A 26,027-nucleotide genomic window follows, 5' to 3' on the forward strand; every position below is an offset into this window, starting at 1 on the left:
TTTTAGTAAATACTTAAGTTGTAGTGTTGTAGCATGCAGCATTCCTAGACAGACCTCTGAAGCCTCGCATGTAAACCTGTATAGGTACATACACCTACCTCACCTATCTATAAAAAAACATGAAACGGTTTTCCCAGTTGTAAAGCCCTCCTCTATCTACCCTATGGTTTCCCAGTTGTAAAGTCCTCTGTGTATCATATGGTTTTCTCAATAGTAAAGCCCTCCTTTGTATACCCTAAGATTTTCTCAATAGTAAAAACTAGTTAAAGAGATTGTGTAACTAGTTAAAGACATTGTGTAACTAAAGGAATCTTTGTAACGAGTGAAAGAGATTGTGTAACTAGTTAAAGAGAATGTGTAACTACGGAAAGGAATCTTTGTAACGAATTAAAGAGATTGTGTAACTAGTTGTGTAACTAGTTAAAGGAATCTTTGTAACCGCCTCTGCGTACCATTTGGCAAGTGTTCAGGATTGCAAATATCGTTATCATTCGATCTCAAAAAGATTCAAAATTAAAGCATGGCAACAAAACATTGTTTACTAATCAGTGTCCCTTCTGTGTTTGCTATCTACACGTTCCATCACAGTTTGGGGCGGGGAGGGGGGCTCTTGCTTTGCGTCAGACGTTGAGGTAGATATTGCGCGGGATTGTTTCTGGGCTTTAATGCCATGATCACAATGTTCTAGTTTCGTGTTTTTACCAATTTTAGGTATATGGTAGTCTTTCTGGGCTTTAATAATACGGTAACGATCGATTTGTGTTGGTCCATTGACGTTGTGGTCCAATGGTGTCCTTTTCGGACTTAAATGTCACGAGAACGATATTTTTATAGTTTTTTTGAAGCTATGGTAACTTAATCTCTGTAACGATTGTTTAGTGTTAGGTCTGTTGAAGCTATGGTACATGGTTGTCTGTTTTGGACCTTAATGCCACTGTAACGATTGTTTAGTGTTAGGTCTGTTAAAGTTATGGTACATGGTTGTCTGTTTTGGACCTTAATGCCACTGTAATGGATGTTCAGTGTTAGGTCTGTTGAAGCTATGGTACTTGGTTGTCTTTTTTGGACCTTAATGCCACTGTAACGATTGTTTAGTGTTAGGTCTGTTAAAGCTATGGTACATGGTTGTCTGTTTTGGACCTTAATGCCACTGTAACGATTGTTTAGTGTTAGGTCTGTTAAAGTTATGGTACATGGTTGTCTGTTTTGGACCTTAATGCCACTGTAATGGATGTTCAGTGTTAGGTCTGTTGAAGCTATGGTACATGGTTGTCTGTTTTGGACCTTAATGCCACTGTAATGGATGTTCAGTGTTAGGTCTGTTAAAGCTATGGTACATGGTTGTCTGTTTTGGACCTTAATGCCACTGTAATGGATGTTCAGTGTTAGGTCTGTTGAAGCTATGGTACATGGTTGTCTGTTTTGGACCTTAATGCCACTGTAATGGATGTTCAGTGTTAGGTCTGTTGAAGCTATGGTACTTGGTTGTCTTTTTTGGACCTTAATGCCACAGGTCTGTTAAAATGGTACATGTTGCCAGTGTTAGGTCTGTTAAAGCTATGGTACATGGTTGTCTGATTTGAATTAAATAACAATATAATAATAATATCTATAATAATTGTAACGATAGTATTAACTAGTTATAGAGATTGTGTAACTAGTTAAAGAGATTGTGTAACTAGTTAAAGACATTGTGTAACTAAAGGAATCTTTGTAACGAGTGAAAGAGATTGTGTAACTAGTTAAAGAGATTGTGTAACTACTGAAAGGAATCTTTGTAACTAATTAAAGAGATTGTGTAACTAGTTAAAGGAATCTTTATAACTAGTTAAAGAGATTGTGTAACTAGTTAAAGGAATCTTTGTAACTAGTTTAACATTGTGTAACTTATTTAAATAAATTATGTGACTAGTTAAACGAGATCTTGTGACTAGTTTCATGATATTTAGGATATGACGTCTCTGTGTTTTGATATGACAATGATAAAAACAGACCTATCACAATCACTAAAACCCACAGATTAACTATAGGATAAAGAAAAAGACTAGATTCCTGGGAATACAACTAAAACATTAAATTCACCATACAGCTGTATCGTCCCTTTAGGACCTATCACTGAAGCCTGTCATAAGGTAACTTAATCACAGAAAGTCTCTTTGGTCTGAATTAAAACTTTTTCAATCAGTCCTAATTAGATTTTTATCACAATGATTAAAACATAAGATATTCGTTGTGGATATATCGCTGTAAGCAATTGTTTGCTTACTAATTACTGGATAATCATCATACGATAATTCAAATATACACGAAAACATACCTTATTTTTTAATTAAAATTTTGATTAAGAAGCACAGTGGTGCAAATACAAATACAGGTAAAGTGTATTTAATGTGCTGAAGCCATCTTGCGACCAAAGGTTTGTTCTTCCTGCAGTGAACGGTATTGCAGGAACTAGAGCAACCAAAGGCTCCCGGCATGGCGACTCGCCTGCTCTGACCGATCGATCAGCGTAGTGGTGGATTGTCTCCGCACCGCTGTTGATGGTTGTAATGTTGGCAGTGGTCCATTAAATCTCATACTGCTATGTGAAGATAAACGCTGTAGTAAAACTAGGGATAACAAAGCAGAAGAGTGTATTCTAGTGGTATCATCGACAGAAATGAAACATAGCCCAACAAACTTTATCAGCAGTACTTAGAGAGAACAATAACTTCCGCATAAAGTAGCCACATGCAATTTCACTGCTGTAATTCATTTTTCAACTGAGATTTATTTCCGAGACGACCCCGCTGATGTCGTCGGCCATCTTTACCAGACTTGCTCATCTTTAGACTTTATATAGATACACACAACACGAAGAGGAAAAACCGGTAACATCATCTCCTGTCAGCTTCGTTTTTTGCTTACGCTACAAATAAATACACCCATACATCAAATGATAAGCTGCAGATATTACCTTCGCACGAACTTACGCTTACATAAACTTGTCAAAGAGTAGCAAAACGATACTAGAAACTGCCCCATTTATCATTGTGTAGCTCCATGCGAATCTGGTGCACCATGTCCCAAATTACAGTTAAACATCTCCGCCACACACCATTGTTGTACTGCACACCCTACATGTATCATTGACAACTGAACAAAACAGAGCAATGACTTCGAATAAACCCACACCCTGTCCGATACCTGTGTAAGTGTTGCCAAACGATGTTAACCCACACCCTGTCCGATACCTGTGTAAGTGCTGCCAAACGATGTTATCACACACACTGTCCGATACCTGTGTAAGTGTTGCCAAACGATGTTAACCCACACCCTGTCCGATACCTGTGTGTGTTAACCCACATCCTGTCCGATACCTGTGTAGGTGCTGCCAAACGATGTTAATCCACACCCTGTCCGATACCTGTGTAAGTGTTGCCAAACGATGTTAACCCACACCCTGTCCGATACCTTTATAAGTGTTGCCAAACGATGGTAACCCACACCCTGCCCGATACCTGTGTAAGTGCTGCCAAACGATGTTAACCCACACCCTGTCCGATACCTTTATAAGTGTTGCCAAACGATGGTAACCCACACCCTGCCCGATACCTGTGTAAGTGTTGCCAAACAAACGAGATTAAGCCACACCCTGTCCAATACCTGTGTAAGTGTTGCCAAACGATGTTAACCCAAACCCTGTCCGATACCTGTGTAAGTGCTGCCAACGATGTTAACCCACACCCTGTCCGATACCTGTCTAAGTGTTACGTGACGATGTTATCCCACACCCTGTCCGATACCTGTGTAAGTGTTGCCAAACGATGTTAACCCACATCCTGTCCAATACCTGTGTAATTATTACTAAAAGATGTTAACCCACACCCTGTCCGATACCTGTGTAAGTGTTACCAAACGATGTTAACCCACACCCTGTCCGATACCTGTGTAAGTGTTACCAAACGATGTTATCACACACCCTGTCCGATACCTTTATAAGTGTTGCCAAACGATGTTAACCCACACCCTGTCCGATACCTTTTTAAGTGTTGCGAAACGATGTAGAAGTTAAAGTTAAAAATTAAAAATGACGTTTTTATGTTGATGATAAAGTATTGGCATGTGTTTGTCTTAGTAATAATCATTATGACACATACCATGAGTTACAGTGTAATTGTTTGAAGTACTAATATTCGTAATCAAACTCCCCATCGTAAATAGTGAATATCTGTATTGAATATACCGCGAGCTACAGTGTTACTGTTTTAATTGCTAATATTCATAATCAAAATCCCCATCGTAAGCAGTGAATATCATTTTTTTAACACTCAGAAATTTGAAAGTTAGCTTTTGTATAGTTTTCATGTAGAACATATAATTTTATGATTTTCCATTTCCGTGTCCTACATACCGAAAGCCAAGTGTGAAGAGTTAAGATTAATAAAGATTAAGGAATGGTTACAGATAGGAATAGAAGTTAGGAAATAACCTCAAAAAAGCAGTTCAGACTAGAAATATCATTACTCTCAACATCATAAATAGGACTACTTTTTACATCATCTATAAGACTACTTTTTACATATATAAGACTACTTTTTACATTGTATTTAGGACTAGTTTTTACATCATATATAGAACTACTTTTTACATCATATATAGGACTGCTTTTTACATCATATATAGGACTATTTTTTACATCATATATAAGACTACTTTTTACATCATACATAGGACTGCTTTTTACATCATATATAGGACTACTTTTTTACATCATATATAGGACTGCTTTTTACATCATATATAGGACTACTTTTTACATCATGTATATGACTGCTTTTTATATAATATATAAGACTACGTTTTTATCATATCTAGGACTTATTGTTGACATCATACAAGGGCAACCATCTACATCATATATAGGCCCACTTTCTACTTCATATCTAGGACTACCCTCTACATCATACAATGGCAACCCTCTACATCATATATAGGCCTACTTTCTACTTCATATCTAGGGCTACCCTCTACATCATACAAGGGCAACCATCTACATCATATATAGGCCTACTTTCTACTTCATATCTAGGGCTACCCTCTACATCATACAAGGGCAACCATCTACATCATATATAGGCCTACTTTCTACTTCATATCTAGGGCTACCCTCTACATCATACAAGGGCAACCCTCTACATCATATTTAGGGCTACTTTCAACATCATATCTAGGCCTTCTTTCTACGTCATATTTAGGGCTACTCTCTACATCATATGTTGCGTTATTCTTTACATAATGATAACAAGGACTACTATCGACATTATATCTAACATTTCCTTCCACCTTCTAGATCATTTGTGTGGTTAATCTCTACGTTATATCGTAGGATTTTCCAAACGTCAACGTGAATAACGTTTTGATTTACATTTTCTGTGCATTTTTATATTGAGCATTTGTGACAGAATGTGAAAAAATATCTATATGTGAAAGAAAAGAGAGACAGCAAAGTAACATGATCTGAATAAGTTTAACATGGAATGAATGAGTTTAACATGGATTGAGTGTGTTTAACATGGACTGAGTGTGTTTAACACTGGCTGATGTGTTTAATATCGAGTGAGTGTATTTAACATGGGCTGAACGAAGTTAACATGAATTGATGGAGTTTAATATGGACTGAATGAGCTTTACGTGGATTGATTGAGTTTAAAATGAGATGAGCGTGTGAAACATGGGCTGAATGTATTTAACATGTGCTGAACGAAGTTTACATGAGCTGATGGAGTTTAATATGGGCTGGTGGAATTTAACATGGGCTGAATGAGCTTAACTTGGATTGAACGAGATTAAAATGGGCTTAATGAGTTTCTAAAGAGCAGGGTGATAATTTACAGCTTCCCTGTCATGAAAGTGTTGTATTCACACATGCCTCTCTCATGGTGTCATTGAATGGTAGGAGTGTATTTAGTGTGCTGAATTGTCGGTTAACGATACGTTTTGCGTTACTGCCATAATAAAATTATACCATCATTACACAACTAAGACGGAATAACTCGAACAAACATCTTAGCGAACCGGAGACATAAACGATGTAGTTTAAGAATTATTTCTACACACATATTGTATGGAAATACATGGGTATTGATTTTGTTTCAGAATGGCCAATGCAAGAGCGAAAGCTGAGCAGGCAGACCAGTCAGCCCTCAAGTCAGAACAAGATTCAGATTTTGCCAGGTTAAAAGCAAAAGAGTATGCTCCAGAATTTCATCAACCAGGTACAATGTGTTCTTGTCTTTGTCTATATACCAGGTACAATGTGTCATTATCTACGTCTATACACCAGGTACAATGTGTTCTTATCTAGGTCTATACACCAGGTACAATGTGTTCTTGTCTTTGTCTATAAACCAGGTACAATGTGTTCTTGTCTTTGTCTATAAACCAGGTACAATGTGTTCTTATCTAGGTCTATACACCAGGTACAATGTGTTCTTGTCTTTGTCTATACACCAGGTACATTGTGTTCTTATCTAGGTCTATACACCAGGTACAATGTGTTCTTATCTAGGTCTATACACCAGGTACAATGTGTTCTTGTCTTTGTCTATAAACCAGGTACAATGTGTTCTTGTCTTTGTCTATAAACCAGGTACAATGTGTTCTTATCTAGGTCTATACACCAGGTACAATGTGTTCTTGTCTTTGTCTATACACCAGGTACAATGTGTTCTTGTCTTTGTCTATACACCAGGTACAATGTGTTCTTGTCTTTGTCTATAAACCAGGTACAATGTGTTCTTGTCTTTGTCTATAAACCAGGTACATTGTGTTCTTATCTAGGTCTATACACCAGGTACAATGTGTTCTTGTCTTTGTCTATACACCAGGTACAATGTGTTCTTGTCTTTGTCTATAAACCAGGTACAATTTGTTTCTCCAAATCTATAAAAGCTCGACCAGTGTGTTCGTTTCTACGTCTTTACTCCATGTTCCAATAGCATAATGCCTTATCAAATGCAATGTCTTATTTTGGTAAAAATTGGCCGGCTTGTCTTGATGAAGGGTCGTGATTGCATCTTCTTGGACGAAATTGTTTCTTCACTACCATGGTTGACCAGCTATAAATTATTGAAACTGATTTATTTTCAAAGATCATTATTACCCTCTGTCAATGTAAATAACCATTATTTTAGATAAATGAGATAATTGTATCCAAAATATTTTCTTCACAAAAACAACAAGAATATACCATACACCATAACAACACAGTCATAATCCAAATTAAAATTGAATTAAAGTAGAGTGACCTATGAACGAACTTGGGAACTGCAAGAAAAAGTGCAAAGAAATTAAGACCAAGTGTTCAGGAAGAGTGAGCGTCTTCTGGCTTCATCAACGACACCCGGCATGTAATTCTTGGTCCGTCGATGTAAGTTATGTCACGTTCTCAAAAGAGAACTAGTTATACAACATTGGAATATCATCAGGCATACAAACGAGCATCAAATGGACCGTACAATTTCATAATCATTTTCATCAACATGCATCTTTTGAAACCATGTGTTACGAGTTTGTCCGTCAATTGACGATTTCTTGTACGAAAGTCGTGAAAATGGAAACAGGCCCTTGAATATCGACTGCTTCATGTAAACACCATAAGTTTAGGATGCAAGGATGTCGGAAAATTCACAATAGGGGAATTGAAATCGTTACGCTTATCATACAGCTTGGTGGAAAGCTGTCGAAGTTTCATGGTAGGAAAAGATCGAGATAAGCAAAGAAGAAATAACATTCAAAATATTGTTTTGTACATCATTGGGTATGTATCAATTCAGTCGTAAAGTTATTGGTATTTTATTGTTCCAATACCAAATTGCAAAAAAAAAAAAAAAAAAAAAAATCCGCTGAAAGTTGCATCTTGTCTGCACTAATGACTGTCCGATATATATATTTAGCCTGCACGTTGGTTATGTGCAAAAAGGCTTGAAATAATTATTATTGATACCAACTCTGAATGTTGAACGGGTGAATTCAGTTTAAAAATATTCAATTAAATATTCTCAATAACATTTTCCTACATAATTTTTAGAACTGAAATAGTGTAGGCCATTTTTGCCCTCATAGAAATATTGTTATTAAGATAGAAATATTGTTATTAAGACTAAATTACTGTTTAACACGTTGTTGTAGTGTTATCATACTGCATAGTCATGATATCGCACAAACAGATAAATATCCACTATAATTATGGATGATGGTTCCAGGTGATTCCGTGTTTATTGATTAAACGAGATATCGTCCTTAACAATCTCGTAATTCAGGATAACAGAAATTTACTTTTGGAATCTACAGCGAACGGTCGTTTTCTTTGTATCAGTAGTGATCGTTTATTGGATCGTCTTCTGCAATGATACACAACAATGTAAAAAAACATTCTTCAAATCCCATAATTGTGATAAATGGTGACGTTAATGACCAGGGACAAGGTAAATAAGGCTTTGTTACGGCGAACAAGGGCGTAAATTCGAGCTTAATATTCTACAATGACAGGAATAAAGAGTGATAACTTCTTTATTTTACTGTAGCATACTGTAGCCTAGAATAACAGTAGAATTGTTTGTTAATTATTCCGAAGTCTAACATACACAAGCGTTTTGTAGGGTTTTCACACTCCCTCAGCTTGGAAGTAAGTTCTCATGATAAATAACCAAATAACTTTGGAATTTTTGAACGGTTACATAAAAGAAAGCTGTTTATATACATATAATTACCATAATGCGTGTATGAAAATTGATATCGATAAAATCAGCATATAGAAAAGTAGTCTCACAAATCTAATGGATCAGGATATACAGATTTTCATTTACTCGTTTGATATGACGTTAATTCATTTACAGGCTCAGACATCTTGAAGAAAAAACGAGAGAATGGCGAAGTGGACGAGGATGAGTATGACTTCAGTTATGTGAAAGGCCTTCAAAACCACAATCCACACCGCTCCAAGTCAATGCTCACAAAGACCCACCACGAAGATGGGGGGTTGCTACCCGGAGGTCTCGTTCCAATGGTCAACAGTTCCCCGGATGGAAGTCCACTTAGGAATAATAGTGGTTATGACTACTTGCAAATGTCGAATGCCAAACAAGATAGTAAAAAGATGACTAGTATACCAAATCATTCGCCACATAACAGGAGTCCATCTTTGAAAATTAGAAGGTATAGCTTTTTGGCGGGTTCGAGGAGAGGTAGAGGATTTAGTGAGATATTTAATTCGACAATTTTAAATGACCACTTTGATCAGTATTCTGCCCAAAGGGACGATAGTGGTTTAGGGAAAGAACTTTTAAGTGGCGAGGAACGCTACAGGGGGAACCACATAACGGACCCGTCACCAGATTCAGGCGTGTCCGAAAGCCTGGACGATGAGTCGAAGAATAGACCGCTCCAGCGAAGAAGAACTATGCCTTGCATTGTCAAAACCGAGGGCAATGCGACAACACAAGCAATGGCGGAAAGAGAGACGGCGCACAGTAGCGAAAACATTGCAAACAAAAACTCCGATACTTACGTTATTGAAAATGGAATACGAAAACGAGTGAAAGGGGTTGATAGACCTCCAGCACAACAACAAAGAATGTCAAGGGGCGACCTTCCAAAAGAATACAAAATCGAAAGCCAAAATGCGTTGGGTAAGGGAAAGGGCAAAAGAGGCAGTCTTCCAGACATCACAGCTATCAAGCAAGTGGATAAGATCAAACCAATGTCGCGTGAAGAGGCTTACCAGCTGGGCAGTGCTAGGCGGGAAGAGCTCAGGCGACTTCAAGATTTGGCCGACAGGCGTCGGCAAGGGGACGTAACTGTCATCCTCGGGGATCTGAAGGTAGGTCACTCACTTTTCAGCTACAATGTTGCATTTGTTAGTGTATGAACACTGTCATAATCACCGACAATAACAATAAATGAAATCAGTTGGAAGAATTTATGCGATAACATTTTGCAGAATTTCATTTTGTTGTTAATAGTAATATATAGAAATTCGCCTTCGTTAGTATACTCTATAACATTGGTGTATTTTGTTGCTATTTTTTTCATTGTAATGGTTAGACACTGATACAGTTCAAAGGCACTGTACGATGCGAGGTTGTCATGGAAGACATAATATAATTATAAACATGCTTTATTGAAATATGAAAAAATATATATGTTTTAATAATATTTTCAATTATTTCTGTTTCAGGACTTTGTACAGCAGCGTCAGCTGTTGGTCTTAGTTATTGCAGTGAACCTGAGTTTAGCTACAATGTTTTTCAACCTGTTGTCCTGATGAGTGCTGTAATTTGGTCGTCATGGAAACAAATATATGCACCTTCCAGTGACCTGTGCTACCGTAGCACACATTGGCTTCGGCGGGTTGATACAACGGAAACAGCAGTCGAACCAGTTCTAGGTCAAAGGTCAAGAAGGGAAATTGGTTTTCTTACCAAGAGAAATACCAAGACCATACCCGTTGAACATGAATTTGTTTGATAACCTGCTTTAGCCACGGCGTTTTCGCAAGCAGTTGATGGAACTCGGCGAGACTCCAACTACCTACTGAACCAAACTTTCCTATTCCGTCTCGTGCGTCCGCATCCATTTTTCCATTAGGATGTACGAGACCGGGTCACGTGTTACCCAGTGATGTCACGTGTTACCCAGTTATCATCTTCCCTGGCACCATATTTGTCCCAAGGACAGATCTCTATCAAGTTAAGGTGAAGACGAATTCAGTTAAAGACATTGTGTGTAAATGGTTATTGGAAATCATTTTCCGAGAATAACATTTTTGTGGAGTATATAAGTTCTGGGAAGAACACAGAAAGGAAGGAGAATAACGACTTTTTTGCGATCTTTGTTCGAGCTGGAATTCGTTGAAGTTATTCAGAGTTTATATGCATTGTGGATGTTGAAGATTCTTGAATGCATGTGTGTGTGAATCGTCACTACTCATTATCCCGTGTTACCCGGAAATGTCTACAACAAATCTGTTTGTTCCTGTTAGGGTTAATTCCACGTTCCACTAAGTTTTGTACGACGAGGAGCAATCCAGAAGCAGTGTTTTGTTTTTGATCGGGATTATATGTGACCAGAATAACTTGTGTATAAATTCCTCCTTTTAACTACTATCTTATAGTCATTCTCTCCATTTTTTTGAATGTTAGGATTTTTGCGACATTTTTGTTGGATACAAAATGTGTCTGCTATACGCACATGATCGATCCTTCAGCTGTCATACTGTTGGCCCATATGACACAATCAATCTGGCACGCACCTAGTACCTCAATCATGGGCATGTCCATAACGCAGCACACCACACGTGCAACTTATCTGTAATGATATCATAGTGAATAAGGTCATCAGACGACATCAAGACGGAGGAAACGATAAGAGATTGTGTAACAATGTATGAATGTCCTGATATGTTATTGTAAAATGCAATTGAATGTGGATTCGATAATTTTCATGAAGTCATGAAGAAAGAATGTTTAACAAAAGGTAAGGAATCAAATTTCAGTTCAAGAACAAGAGACAGGTCATCTATTTTCCAATGACCATGGAGGCAGCAACAGAAATCAGTATTTATAAATATTTATCAGTTATTGAATTAGATTGTTGGTTTAACTTGCGACCTGCGGAAATGCATTGTTGACTGATTCAAAGTAGGGAGGAACGGCTACAAGGTCAACGCTACTCATGACCGTATATATAGACAGCGTACGAAGTGCAAACGTCGTATGATCAAGATAATTGCAGATTTAACTCTTTAGACATTAAGAAACTACATTGTGCATTTGAAAGCATGATTTCGTAGAAACAAAAATCCGTATATTTTCACCAATCGTCAACCCGAAGTATCCTTCTGTGTTGTAATTGTGCGGAGGTCTGTACCTTTGTACCCAAATACAGGAGATCTATAACCGTGATGTCTTTCAGTAGTATGACATGTACCCCACAGTCCTCGCCAGACTGTAAGGATTGTTCTCGTATCACGTGACACTCCGTTTGCCGATACGCCATGTTTTTATTTATTTCTATTCTAGGTGTTTTTAATTTTCATTTGTATTTTTATCTTTTTTTCTTGTTTATGAAATATGAATATGATTTAGAAAAAAATCAGTATTTTGCTTCCATGAATTTTTAACAAACAAAATCGTCGACCGACTTTAATTTATTATTCCAGATCAGTACATTTTCCTAGATTTGAATTCAGTTTGTATGCTACGTAAGATAGGCGTGTTGGAGGAAATAACACACAAATTGCTACTTTTGTCTAATGAATTTGTCGATCATTAATTAATCGTTTGATAGATCTTTAGTAAAATTATACATCTATTACACAGTGTAATATTCAGATTAAAATATTGTTATTTACCTGCAGGGAGAGAGCAGTTGTTTTTTTTCACTTTTTGCATTTCGTTAAAACATAACATCACGGAAGTAACATGGAATTAAAGGGAAGCAATTCATTTAATGAATGGTGCTGATTGGCGTTACTGCTCACAAACTGATACCCGAAATATTCCTATAGTGTTCACCGTTTCGCTGATATCGGGTCGTACAAACATTTTTATTCATCACGTACAAGATTGTCGTTTGAATAATTTCATTTGACATGTTCCTCTTATTTTCATCTAAATTTCAGGCTTTGGGAACGAAGCCAAATGCGCTTTTACAGCAGTAAGATAAGACAAGAGTAGTTAATTAAGATTCCAAATTGTTTGGATTTTGATGTTTGATCTAGTGACCATATGTGTTATTGTAGGCCTTCAACTAACCGTTTTAATGGGACGTGGTTTTACGACGTGTTCTTCCTTCCTACATTTACTATATAGTCTACCGTGCACACCTGATTTAAAATGACACAGAATAGACAAATATACCGCTAAATTAACAATTTAAACTGTAATCATTACTTACAAATATCATGCTGTTGGAGGATACCATCAAAAATTTATATATTTACGATACCACGTCATTGTTTACAGTGATCAGCCCCCGTGATAACATTCCATTAATAGCTTACAAAGTAGCCGTTTATTCAGGAATGCACATTATTGTATCGATACATTGTATCATGGTGTACTGACATAGTAGGCCTGTAAACATCTGACGTGATATCGTGAATATTTACAACGAGTTTGGATTGTACGTAGGTTTTACATAACTCGATAACAGTAATAATTTACATTGGCGTTACATAAAAAAAGGGCAGAGATGAAGCTGTTATTACCACGCGACAGATGTCAATCTTAATATACATTTGCCTGTCAATTTATCTTGTCATTGTAAGAATTTTTAAGCTTTTAATATAAATTTTGTTTGGAGATATATCATCTTTTGCTTTTTTTCGTGCATCATTTTGATATTTCATTACATTTATTATCCCCCGAGGGGAAGTACGAAGGGTATATTTGCTGTTCCATTGATATGGGTTCATTTTGATACAACCTAGTTTCCTATTCTAATTATATATCTTCCAAATTTTTGAACAAAAATGAAACTATTTTGTAGTGTTGAAAACGAAGGGTGTTTTTGTGTAATTCCCTTTGTAATGTGTACTTAAGATAATATTTTAATAAGTTAATATATGTAAACTTTCTTTTGGATTTTTTTCCTAAATTAGATTTTATTTTTTTTATTACTTGAAAGCATTTGAATGGTTTATACACTGACTCCACCCAATAAAATCGCAGAGAGAAACTCTTGTGTTTTTGTTTGTACGTCGTTTTGTGTTGCAATATCTGACAGGTATCCATACATATATATATACTTATCTCTGGCGGCACAGTTCAATTCACGAAGATTGGTCTAAACAAATAGATTTGTTAAGGAGGGGAAATATAGGTAGTAAGCATTGCTTTAGATCATTGTATTTTAAAATAAATACAGGATTAGGTAGATAAGTTTGTGGTATCAATTATAATCAACGTTAAAAATTCTATTTTTGTTGTTTTTGTTTCAAGGAGAGTCTAGACATTTACATTTCGCTTGACTTTAGATGATTTTAGCTTTTAGATAAAACGAAACCACTTAGACAGATTTTTGAACGTTATCTATATGTATAGGAAACATCATTGGTTTCGTTTGTACCAGTCTACATAGAATCAATTGGCAAAATGTTGATAACAAATTTGTAGCTTTTGATCTTATCGACGATTGCATTAAGTGAATTTACAGGATGTCTGACGGAGATCAATAAAGGATGAAATCTATGACAACATCTTTACAAAATAAATAAATGTTAATTTAAAGTTACCTGTATAAACCATGCGATTACTTACAATTGATATTTAAACTATTTGATGGCGTTTTACCACAGGTACCAGCTACGTAAGGAAGCACAGCTACCGATTAAAGTTTTAGGTCAAAGGATATTAGTTACAAAATGTTTAAGGAATCACTTATCGAAAAGTGTACAAAAGATTAGAATAAGATAAGGTTTAGTCAATGAAATGAATCAAACTGAAGCACACACTTATTTCCTCCTTCTAAGACTCGTCAGTGATGTCAAGGTTACAGGTATAATTATGGTTGTCAAAGCTAAAAGTATCGCTATGATTATCAAAGGTACAGTGCCAATGAGTTACAGTGTAAACAGATTATATTCTAAATCAGTTACAATATAAAAAGAAGTTACATTATTTGAGTTACAGTATAGATAATTTACAGTATAAATAAGCTACGGTATGTATGAATTACAACATAAGTTACATTTTAAATAAGTAACAGTATAAATAAGTTACAAAATAAATAAGTTATGGTATGAATGAGTTACAAATAAGTTACAGGATACATGAGTTGAAACACAAGTATAAAAAAGTTACAACATAAATAAGTTACAGTATAAATGAGCTGTATTATGTAAGAGATGATGAAGTCACAAGTATTAATCACACCAAGGTAAATTATATAACTGTGGCTCCGAAAGTGATTTCCTGTAACTTACTCATTATATTGAGGAGAATCTTCAGACACTTAAATATTTAGATTCGAACCTGAAGATATATATCCTGTATAATACTTGTCAAATAACATATCTGATTCACATTACATACTGAATACATCTATAACACCTATTTATTTGATTTCGGAATAAACATTTAGGTTCAATAGCTCATAAATCACACAGGAACGATATACATCTAGACGTTCAGACAAATTTTATTTCTTATATTGGTGCAATATGAAATCATGTATTTGTAAACTAGAACTTATCAGCCAACAGTAGTCGAATTGGATCATGTCAACAGAAAAAAGTCGTCGGTATATGTCCGCGTTTGCAATGTTATATAAAGCAAAGGTATATATTTTTCAGTAAGGGATGAAGTGTATATTACCATATCTTACTTAATGACATTAAGTAACAAGCGATAGTACACAATTCTACATAAACTAGAGCATATAAAAAGTTACACAAAACGATAGAATGGATTGAATGCCTACCAAACTATTTTCTTTTAATAAACGTTTTATTGACAAAAACTTATAGGTCCTTCATGATGCAAAACTTGTCCTCAAGTAGGAGGGATCTCATTCTCCACACACCACACATTCACTGTGCCTCTTCTTTGATCGTCCAACCAAATATTCTATACATGATATATCTATTCATTTCCATACGTTGTAAATTACTCTATGTACGTTACAAAAATTTTAATGACAAAGACACATCTCCCATACTCTCAACGCATATTTTTTTTCTATTAATAGATATTATTCTATGACCTATTTTCGTTTTCAAGTAACTAGTACAGATAAACAATTACGTATCACATAAGAGCTCTCTTAAGTCTTCGCAAAGGTCCTTACCTCAATCAAATGTCTTTTAACACACCTGTATTCCAATTTAGAATATACAGGTAGTAGTGACCAACCAAACTAGTAGACACTTATTCATTTAGTAGCAAACAATACAATGCTCTTGTTCTGTACATGAATGAAAACTTGAATGTACATGTATATTTTAATTTAGCCGAAAGGAAAAACAGATCAAACGAGAATTTTTTAATGGTCATCTCATTTAGAACATATTCTCACGATCATAGTTCGTACTCTCATTGGTACCGTATTTCAGAAGTGATCAATGCATAAAGATATGATTCATAATTATCAATAGAATAATTCACATGTTTTTAAATTATGAAATGAAATAAACGCAAAATTACAGGATTGCATTCCCTCCAGGAGTTCCGAAAAAATAGGATTATTTTAGCCGTTTCCAGATAAGATATATATATGTATGGAGTCAGTTTCCTTTTGCTTGCTGGTTTTGTTTTTTATTTACGCTTCTTTGCTTGAGCACGTTTTTACACTTTGTTTGATACTTTGTGATTTATACGATATAGTATAAACATGATAGACTCATACTATAGTTTTACATTGTATTGTTTATACTACGTCACCTGAATCTGCTATTGTCGAGTGAAGTCGTTCTACAGAGATAACAAAACACATGTAATCTGTAATGGAGCAAACCTGTGAAGATACAAACAAATCACCATGATACTGTTATGATTTATATTAATTTCGGAACAACATTAACAAGATAGTAACGATATGAGGATACCGGAGGCCCTATTGAATTTCGTAGGACAAAACATCAATTAAAACAACAAAATCTAACTATGAACCAATATAATGAGGAATACTATCAAAAGTTCAGGTGTTTTTCAAGGTGCGTGTCTCGCCAAGTCAATGTAGGCCAATCCATAAAGACCACTATTAATCTGTCTTATTGTTCCTATCCAGTTTTTTCCAAATTTGTTGATATTAATTTTTTTGTTATCTAAAGAAACTATATCTAAAGTGAAAGTGAAAGTCAAGGTGTTCGTTTTGTGATAAGGGTTTCAAAGAAGTCAATGATAAGCCAACTACAAACGAGGAAGGCCCGTATCATTTCCTGTATTTCGTTTTTTAAACCCCTCGACAATGTTTAGGTAGAGTAATTTGGTTACTAAAAAGCGATTTCTTTATGTAAGCAGGAAATGTGTTTATGTCTGCAGACAAGGATCAAGTTCTGGATTTCTTTCCTACAGACTTTACTCATATTCTTATCAATGTAAGAAATACTGACTTGTACTTTTGTTTTAATTATTGATTTTAAACTAAGAATTCTTTTAGTATGATGAACTGCATGGATTTAATCAATATGAACGTTATTTTCCAAAGAAGAAATTTCACGTTTACCCAATTTTTGGCATAGTCTTCCGGGATTCAGATACTTCACAAAAAGAGACTCTCTCACGGCACTCTAAAGATATCATCATAGTTTATTATTTTGTATAATGTAGAATGGGAATCTCGATATTTTTAACTGTAATTCATAACCTGTCATAACTTACCATTTTGGAGACAATGGAACAACTCGCGAAGAGGTAAACATGACCAACAACACCATGTATGTCGAATCAAAACACTTTTCTGATCTTATAATTAAATTTGACTGGTGGAAAAAATACAAAGAGATTAAGGTAAGATGTTTCAGAAGAGTACGCGTCTTTCTCTGCATCGACGACACCCGCCGTGTAGATTTTGGTCAATCCATGTCAGCAATGTAACGTTTGCAAACAAGAACAAATTATACAACAACGCAACCAGCTGGCAATAACGAGCATCAAACAGGTTCAGATCCATATCGCACAGAGAAACAGACCATTCCTTACTGGGAGCAGTAGGACGATCGCCAATTGTTCACGTAGTTTTCATCAACTTGCATCTTTTGAAACACCATGTTATGAAACATGATCTCTGAATAAGTTAGTCGAAGGTAAGAAAACATGATAAACATGTATGATAGATTATGTAATCAAAATATAGCAAAGATGAAAAAAAAAGTTAACTGATGTAATTAATATGTAAACACAGTGTAGTAAATGTAATTCTAATATAATAAACATTTAAAAGAGATGAAAATTATGTGATTAAAATGTAAACATAGTGTAGAGAAAATTTAGATATATAAACAACATAAAAAGATATGTGAAATTTGTAATTAAAATATAAACACGGGTAGCAAATGTAATTATTATGAATTAAACATGTAAATTAGTTGTAAAGCACGGAATATTCACTGCAAAATTCAATCAATTTCTCCCAAAACAATCCACAAGAACAGGAAATGAGTTTCAAGTTGAAAGATGACCACTAAAATCTATAGATATTACACAAGTTTAATTTTTACGGTTATATAAGACCATGGTTACTGAATAGAGGGATAGATCTATCACATAATTCAATAAGTTTCGTAATTTACATATTCTAAGAATTTCAGAACGCTAAGGAACACCAATTAAGTCTACATTCTAAACCGCACCACTATTTAAATGAATTCAAATGTAGCATGTTGATTACGGCATAACTCGGGTTCTAAAAGTCCACCATTAGTGTCTATCAACTGTAATATCCATAATAGTATACAAGACAAACAAATGCATAGCACCGGTCAATAGCTAAAGAATTAATCTGCATTATACAGCTGTTTCTCCTACTAGGACTCGTCAGTGATTATTAGAATCTAATGTTGAAACCAACTTGGTCTTGCATAAATACACGAATAAGTATTTTTCTTTACGACAATACTGGGAAGAAAATGACACATTTCAATACGAATTTAGATTAAAATCCAGTAGCGCCATATAATTTAACTACACTACACAGCTGTTTCTCTATCTAGATCTTATCAATGATGCTTAGATGCTTAAATTTTGAAACCAAGGAAACAAATGAGAGGAACAAAAGTTGTCAAGATCTAGATGGGAAGGTAGACTAGCACAGCTAAATAATAAAGGACAAAAACACGTGTATGAACTAAAACGTAGCATACAAGTTACAGCAAACCACACACAATAAAATTCTCCTCGTGAAGCATGATTACAGACAAGTACAATATATATAAAAAAAAAAACAATCAATATATATATATTCATCGAACCGAGTTACAATAAATAGTGAAAAATATGTCGGGGGATACATTTAATGTTTCTTGGATGAAACTTTACAGTATCAAGGGTAATAACTCTAGCAGAAATGTACAGCCCCAGTTATTATAAGTCCGGTCTATACCAAACAAGTATATTCATCTAATATCAACGTACAGTTGGTATAGGGTTATGCAAATACATTACAGTGTTATATAAGTGTATGTATGGTTCAACTGACTCTAAGTACAACACCTTTACAACAATGATACGTCATACTCCCGCACCACTTGATGTTGATGTTTGCTTTCGAAATACTTAATAGATATGCTATGTTATTCCTTTTTGCGACGTAAGAGAATTTTAACCAAAAAAATCGAAAATAATGGTTTCGATGTTTTTGTATCTGCCAGTAATATTAATTGTGTCCTCCATTAATGTAGGAACTGCTGATCCCAGTTGTTTAAAGGTTGGTGAAAGTTAACAAGTGGTTAGTGAAAAAAATGTTGTCATTAGAGCAAAAGGATTTTTAAAACAAAATTGGAACTCAAAAATATCTTAGCTGTAACAACAATTCTACAGCTGTGAATTGGGAAGGGATGTTCCCGTTTCTGTTTAATTAATATTTGAACATTTCCACTAATCACTTGTTAATTCTTACCAAGCTTTCAGTAACTGGGACATGATCATTAATAACGTCAGATGAATCAAGCAGTACATAATGAAAACAGCAGATAAAATGTTTAAGATATATCTATTTTTTCAAATGTAAAGGATGTAAGTTTCCCTCGTCAATGAAGTTAGATCTACATTTAACATCCATCATTCCCGCCATATCCCTAGAGTCTAAACAAGAGGTTTCCCTCATAAAAGCAGTTAGATATAACAGCCATCATTCCCGTGATATCCCTAGAGTCTACACAAATGGTTTCCTCTAATCTATACAGTTAGATATTACAGCCAATATTCACGTCCTATTCCTAGAGTCTGCACAAGAGGTTAACAAGAAGTTAAACAGAGAAAGAAGGCTAGATGTCCATTGAAACTGGATATCACTAACGTACAACACAGGTAACCAGAGAAAGAAGGCTAGATGCCCATTGAAACTGGATATCACTAACGTACAACACAGGTAACCAGAGAAAGAAAGCTAGATGTCCATTGAAACTGGATATCACTAACGTACAACACAGGTAACCAGAGAAAGAAGGCTAGATGTCCATTGAAACTGGATATCACTAACGTACAACACAGGTAACCAGAGAAAGAAGGCTAGATGTCCATTGAAACTGGATATCACTAACGTACAACAAACGTAACCAGAGAAAGAAAGCATTTCCACGTTCAGTACATACGCTTTATTACCTCAACGGTACCACAAAAAAAAACTTTCAGTTAAAAATTGAGAAGTGACAACGACTGAAAGTAATATCAGGTTACTTATATAAACCGGAAATTACGTAGAAGGAAGAACAACGATCATTTTCTGTAATGTATGTACTTACAAGGCATTAAAACTACCATGTAAAATTGGTATCGAGGAAGTAAACAACAACAGAACAGATATTTAGGAGTTGTATTCTGTACAGATCGTACCAGACCCAGCATGCAACCTACTTCCAAAAAACAACTGACCAATCCCATGATGGATTTCGTCTGTTCAAGAGGAACGTATCTGATAAATGGAAGTTAGCCTGGTTATCGGGTGAAAGTCCATGACGATAATGAACACGTCTAAAAGTAAAGTTTGGGATTGACGGCATTGCAGCGTACAGCAATATATAGATACACATCTATGGTCCTGGAACAGGACTAGTCCGCTCGGAAGCTTACTCTGGCTATACTCAACGTCCATTTGTATCACGCTTGAAACTACCGCGATGAACTAAGTAATGGAAAATGGGTTTAGATTACGTCACAGCCGTATGGATTTTTTGTCATTTTTATCCAGGGAAATACGATAAATCATCTACTGTCTCACCAGCAAAAGCTGCCAAATTGTAAGGCAGTTCGATATCTTTGCCAAGTATAAGAGGCCCAATAGCCTTTACAGTCACATGCATGTCACGTTTTCGTTCGGAAAGTGGCACGGTTTAGTACATACACGTGTACTGGACGCTATTTTTAAATCATCAGATATATGAACACTGCGGAATTGATTGCATAGCACGGTTAATGCACCTCCCCATCTAGATTTTTACATTTCTTTCATCAATTTTGATTTTTCTCACTCGCCTCACTGTTCTCAACATTAAGGCCTGGGCATTGTTAACGAATCCTAAGAAGAAACGGCTGTATGCTGCAGTTTAATTTATCACTTTCCTATCTACTTTGTCTAATCTGACATGATATTGAAAGATACTATTCACCTGTTTAGATTTATATTTTTCAGGGAGAGTCTGTCAAATACCGTACAACTGTCATGTAAAATGCGATATACTGATTCAAAAAAGAGCATTTAATCCCAGCATCCCCAAACACCGTCCAGCCCCTGGAGTACATGCAGGATCAGTTCGTATACAGTATAATAACTATTCTTATAGTGTTTGACTTATTTCCAACGGAAAAGGGCATTTTCCTATATAAAACTGAACCCTTTCCGCGTCCGCGGATAAAAATAGGACACCTTGGTGTAAGGATTTTTTTTATGAACAATGCATTTATAACCTACAACCTAACAGAGGTAACGAAAGTAAAGGAATCTAACATATCTGATTCCTGAAAAGAGTATCAAAATTAAGGTCAATTAGTCCGGTTTCGGCACATCAGATTCCTGGGGTCAGTTAGGGGTTATATATATATTTAATCATCTATTCCATACGGATAATTCTAATCAAAGTTGTCCATTCTTTATCAACATGTAGCTCTCAATGTCTGGTGTTGTCAGTTGTTTGTCAGCAATCAATATCTGTCGGGTGAAAATCATGATTTTCGCATCCAGACAATGAACATCGAACCAAGTAGTAGGAATACATGGCTGCTGTCAATGAAGGGAAAATTCGTGATCAAAATAGTAAAAGAGATCGAGGGAGATAGCATGTCGGCGGCTGACAGTGATGGAATTCATACATCGATATACAAAGGATATATATATAGCTTAACGCTTGACCTTATAACATTAAGTTAATTTATTAAATAGCGAAAATGAGACACCGGCGATAATAAACACACAATACTGTATATCAAATTTACGACAAATAATATAATAATTTATTGACTGTTCATGCCTCAATCATTCCATCACCATGGCTTCGTAAGTCAAATATTTACAAATGGTGTAATTGTTAAGGACGCTGAAGAATTTCTTGGCTAATCGACTTGGTGTCGTAGGTTGTGAGTTCGAGGCCCGGACAAGGCACGAGTCAAATTTGTTTCAGATATATTACGTTTCCATCGTTAATAATCCGATACATATAGTTTATAAATACATTAGTACTACTATAATACTAAAACCGTATATCCCCTACTGCCGACTATTAAGGAGTATCGGCATTAACGTCAAATACCAGTCAGTTTAACTCTTGACGCCACTGACAAATGAATTTATCGGTAACCGAGATTTTTCTGATGTGTTTGTCATTAAAGTATGATTTTAAAAAATCTGAACATTACGTAAGATTTGATGGTGATCAGTATTCTAGTAGTCCCGGATGTGCTGGTCGGGCTTTTTCAATTTAGTAAGTAACCGTGTTCGAAATATATTACAAAAACTGTTTTGATTTTTCAAAAATAATCCTATTTAGTGAACACAACTTTTGTGTGTCTCTTACTATTGATGGTGTCATGTATGATTTATTTCATGTAGTCTTGTCTGATTATCTCCCATAGTAATTCCATTTATTGTCTAATGAAAACTCTTCAACCGATCCAATTACGTTCAAGTTCAAAATATTTTATTTTAGCGTCAAGCACACAATAAACATTTGCGTTATCTATAAACTCATACTACATCATATATAGTCCAGCCAAAATGGCTTATTAGACGCATCATTGCACATGTATATGATATATAAAATTCGAACACTTTCAGTACGTAAGCTCACGAACATATTAAATCATTATATTAGTTGAAATAATCCCAAGTTCAACTTATGGACATATGTAAATATAGCTAAAATGCTATGGAAACATCACATTTCTTCTTCTCGAAGTTTTCGAAGATCTTCATAATAAACGACCTATAAAAATTATTCTCATTTTCTAATTCAGCATTATAAAATCTATTGTTAACAGAAATTACTGGTCGGGTCTGTCTATCCTTTTTTGATTTGAAGACAAGGAACCACATCTAATATAGATGTTTCCCCGCTTACATTTAACATGAACACATTTAACACAATCACTGGTGACTGGCTCAAACTGAAAATTCCATAAGTACGAAGTTTGTTACCATCAATATTTTTAGTTTGAATATGAGTTTGAAATATGATACCGATGTCATGTTGGTATTTTCTTGTTGTTATCGAATGGCACTCCATTATTAGTTGTATTTTGTAATTATTTTAATAAATCTTCAACTTTAGGATTTGTTAATCAGTAAAGACAGAATAATCCAAATACCACTCATCGATAAAGTTGTGTAATAAATACTTATTTAGACTATATCTAATGAAATTGCATTTTCATCCATTCGAGAATTGCCTACATTACCCCCAGCAGACACTCTAAATTTTACTCACTTTATATCCTTTCAACAGGTAGTATCTCACAAAATCAATGTCACGGATGTTGAAATTATGTATCGCAGTGATCAGCGTCATATGATTCCCCATCCGGTCAGATCTTACCCTCACCTTAAGGTGAACATCGATCACAGTACTAACTGTATGTAAAAGCAAGTTATGCCCGATGCACGGTTGGAAATACATCATATCAATAGATCAAATGAAATAAATAAATAAATAAATAAATAAATAAGAAAAAAATCAAACTTTCTCATTTAAGTGCAATCCATTTTAGTAAGATCGGTGAAATAATGGGCACAACCATTATGTCTGAGGAAATGCAACGTTTCTAAGTTAAATCCGGATCGCTGAAATTGCATTCAATGTTTCATTTAAGCTTCACAGCCCGACATTTGTAGTCCTTTGACGCACGCGCTATTCCCAAGGTCGCCTCGAAAGATGGAAACTTGTCTGGGCTCTCCGGTAGGAACTGAAACCTCTGCAGCAGTGAGGTCATGAACAGAAATAGTTCCATCCTCGCTAGGGATTCTCCGAGACAAATACGGCGTCCTGGGAAACAGAGAGTGATTGCATTTGATTCATTAAAACACGTGTCATAATGCTTTAAATAAAACTGAATGTAAAGCAGTTTACATTTGAATGTTTTAGCGGAATTAGACATCAAAATACTTTTAGATATTATTGATGCCTTACGACACCAGTCATTGATGTACAGAGCTACAAACATAGTGTAGACCGTTATAGAACTATACAAGTTATGTTAGATAGAGAAATCTACAATTTTAAACAAAAACAATACCTAGCGAGAATGTTATCACTGACTTTTCTTTTCCATTCAATTGTCCGTCTTTTCCCAGGTATCTCTCAGGTTGGAATTCATCAGGCTTCTCAAACAAGCACGGATCTGTTAAAACTGAATCAAGATCTGGTATAACAACCGACCCTTTAGGAATGACCATGCCCCGGAAATGGATGTCCTTTTTTGCCCCGTGAGGCACAGACAGGGGAGCTATATTACCCATCATTCGGAACACCTCTGTTATAAACGCTTCATAGTAAGGCATGTGGGATTTGTCGGCGAGTGACGGAGGTTTAGACGTCCCTATGACTGTCTCAATCTCCTGTCGAACTTTGTCCTGGATGTGTTTGTAGTGGATGAGGTAAAGTATCGCCCAGCGAATCATGGTAGCTATTGTGTCAGTCCCCGCGAAAAAAATATTTATAACGGAAGCCGATACGTTCAGATCTGTATAAATAAATAAAAACAAAACTATATCTATTTATCGTATGGATACCAAAGGATATAGAACATGCAACTTCACCCATCCTCCAACGTGGAAACCTCAGTTAAGGCACCAAATTGATATAACTATCGTTTTCACCACTACAACCAAGTAGAAAGCCATTACTTGCTATTATTTCAATGTGTTGTATTGGTAGTCCAGGTAAAATTTTCAATAGACGACACAGGAGAGATATCTGAGATGGACCGTATCTTGTTCACCTATTTAAGAGACGAACATGCTCAGAAGAATATCGATGGAACGATTATAGTCGATTTCATATAAAGTTACCGATATCTACCTGTTGTAGTGTGGTTTCCGGTGATATCCTGCCTATGTCAGAAGCGGATATCCATTATGATAATATTAGAAGTAAAACTTATTCAAATTTTGCATATACTTAATCAATTCTGATATGATGTTGAAGTAACGACAAAATAAAGAAAAACAAGTTCTGTTATCTCCTTTCATGATAGTAAGGCAAACATTTCATTAGTTATGGACCTTTTGTTCAGGTCCAAGTGGTGTTATATGTATGTTTATTTTCTTTTAAAAAAATTAAAACCAATGGAATGCATGAAATAAAAAAATCCACTGAGACACATATATCATCCCCCGGTGTTTATATGGTCCAGCTAAATAGAAACATTTAGTGTCTATATGTTATACATCCACCTTCGCGTTAGGATCTCTTTTTTCTTGTCTTAATAGCGAGAGTAACTCTTCTGGATAAAATAATGATATATGGATAATTGATATATAAAATTGGTTATACAGATCGGGCTTCGGATATTTAAGGGAAAGAGAGAACTATTGACAGATTTTGTCAGGAATGGATGAGTTAATATTAGTTATCCTAAACGTACCCAGTATAGGTTCTTGTGTAAGGAGTTTTGCATACAGCAATACTTAAGAAAGTCACTAGACATCCAAATTTTGAAAAAAAAAATAAAATGCTTCTATGGTCACATATTTATGCATTGAAATATGAGGGTATCATAATGAAGAACGTGAACGTAGACTGTGTTCACTAGGCATGAAATTATGTATGATGTCATTCAGTATCATTGTGTATATATCAAAATTGTATCAAGCAAAGAATATGTCATTGCCTGTTCTCT

The 26,027-nt window shown here is 35.3% G+C and overlaps 2 protein-coding genes across 2 annotated transcripts in view; one reads left to right on the forward strand and one right to left on the reverse strand.

The window, feature by feature from the left end:
* Positions 1 to 13,722, forward strand: part of LOC132563275 (junctophilin-1-like) — a 68,716-nt gene extending 54,994 nt beyond the window's left edge. Inside the window, exons 3-5 of the mRNA XM_060228033.1 lie at positions 6,139 to 6,257; positions 8,880 to 9,862; positions 10,220 to 13,722. Coding sequence (XP_060084016.1) covers positions 6,139 to 6,257; positions 8,880 to 9,862; positions 10,220 to 10,306 — 1,189 coding nt within the window. The 3' untranslated portion in view covers positions 10,307 to 13,722. The remainder of the gene's footprint in view (positions 1 to 6,138; positions 6,258 to 8,879; positions 9,863 to 10,219) is intronic.
* Positions 13,723 to 23,990: 10,268 nt separating this feature from the next.
* On the reverse strand, positions 23,991 to 24,899 carry LOC132563271 (cytochrome P450 2B11-like; the record flags this gene model as incomplete). The annotated part of the gene is made up of 2 exons (XM_060228030.1): positions 23,991 to 24,172; positions 24,423 to 24,899. Coding segments are annotated over 2 exons (659 nt in total), but the record flags the coding sequence as incomplete, so codon positions are not given.
* Positions 24,900 to 26,027: the final 1,128 nt, after the last annotated feature.

This window comes from Ylistrum balloti, unplaced genomic scaffold (assembly GCF_031769215.1).
Source record: "Ylistrum balloti isolate Yb309-2 unplaced genomic scaffold, AGI_CSIRO_Ybal_v1 Utg371666, whole genome shotgun sequence".
NCBI lineage: Eukaryota > Metazoa > Mollusca > Bivalvia > Pectinida > Pectinidae > Ylistrum > Ylistrum balloti.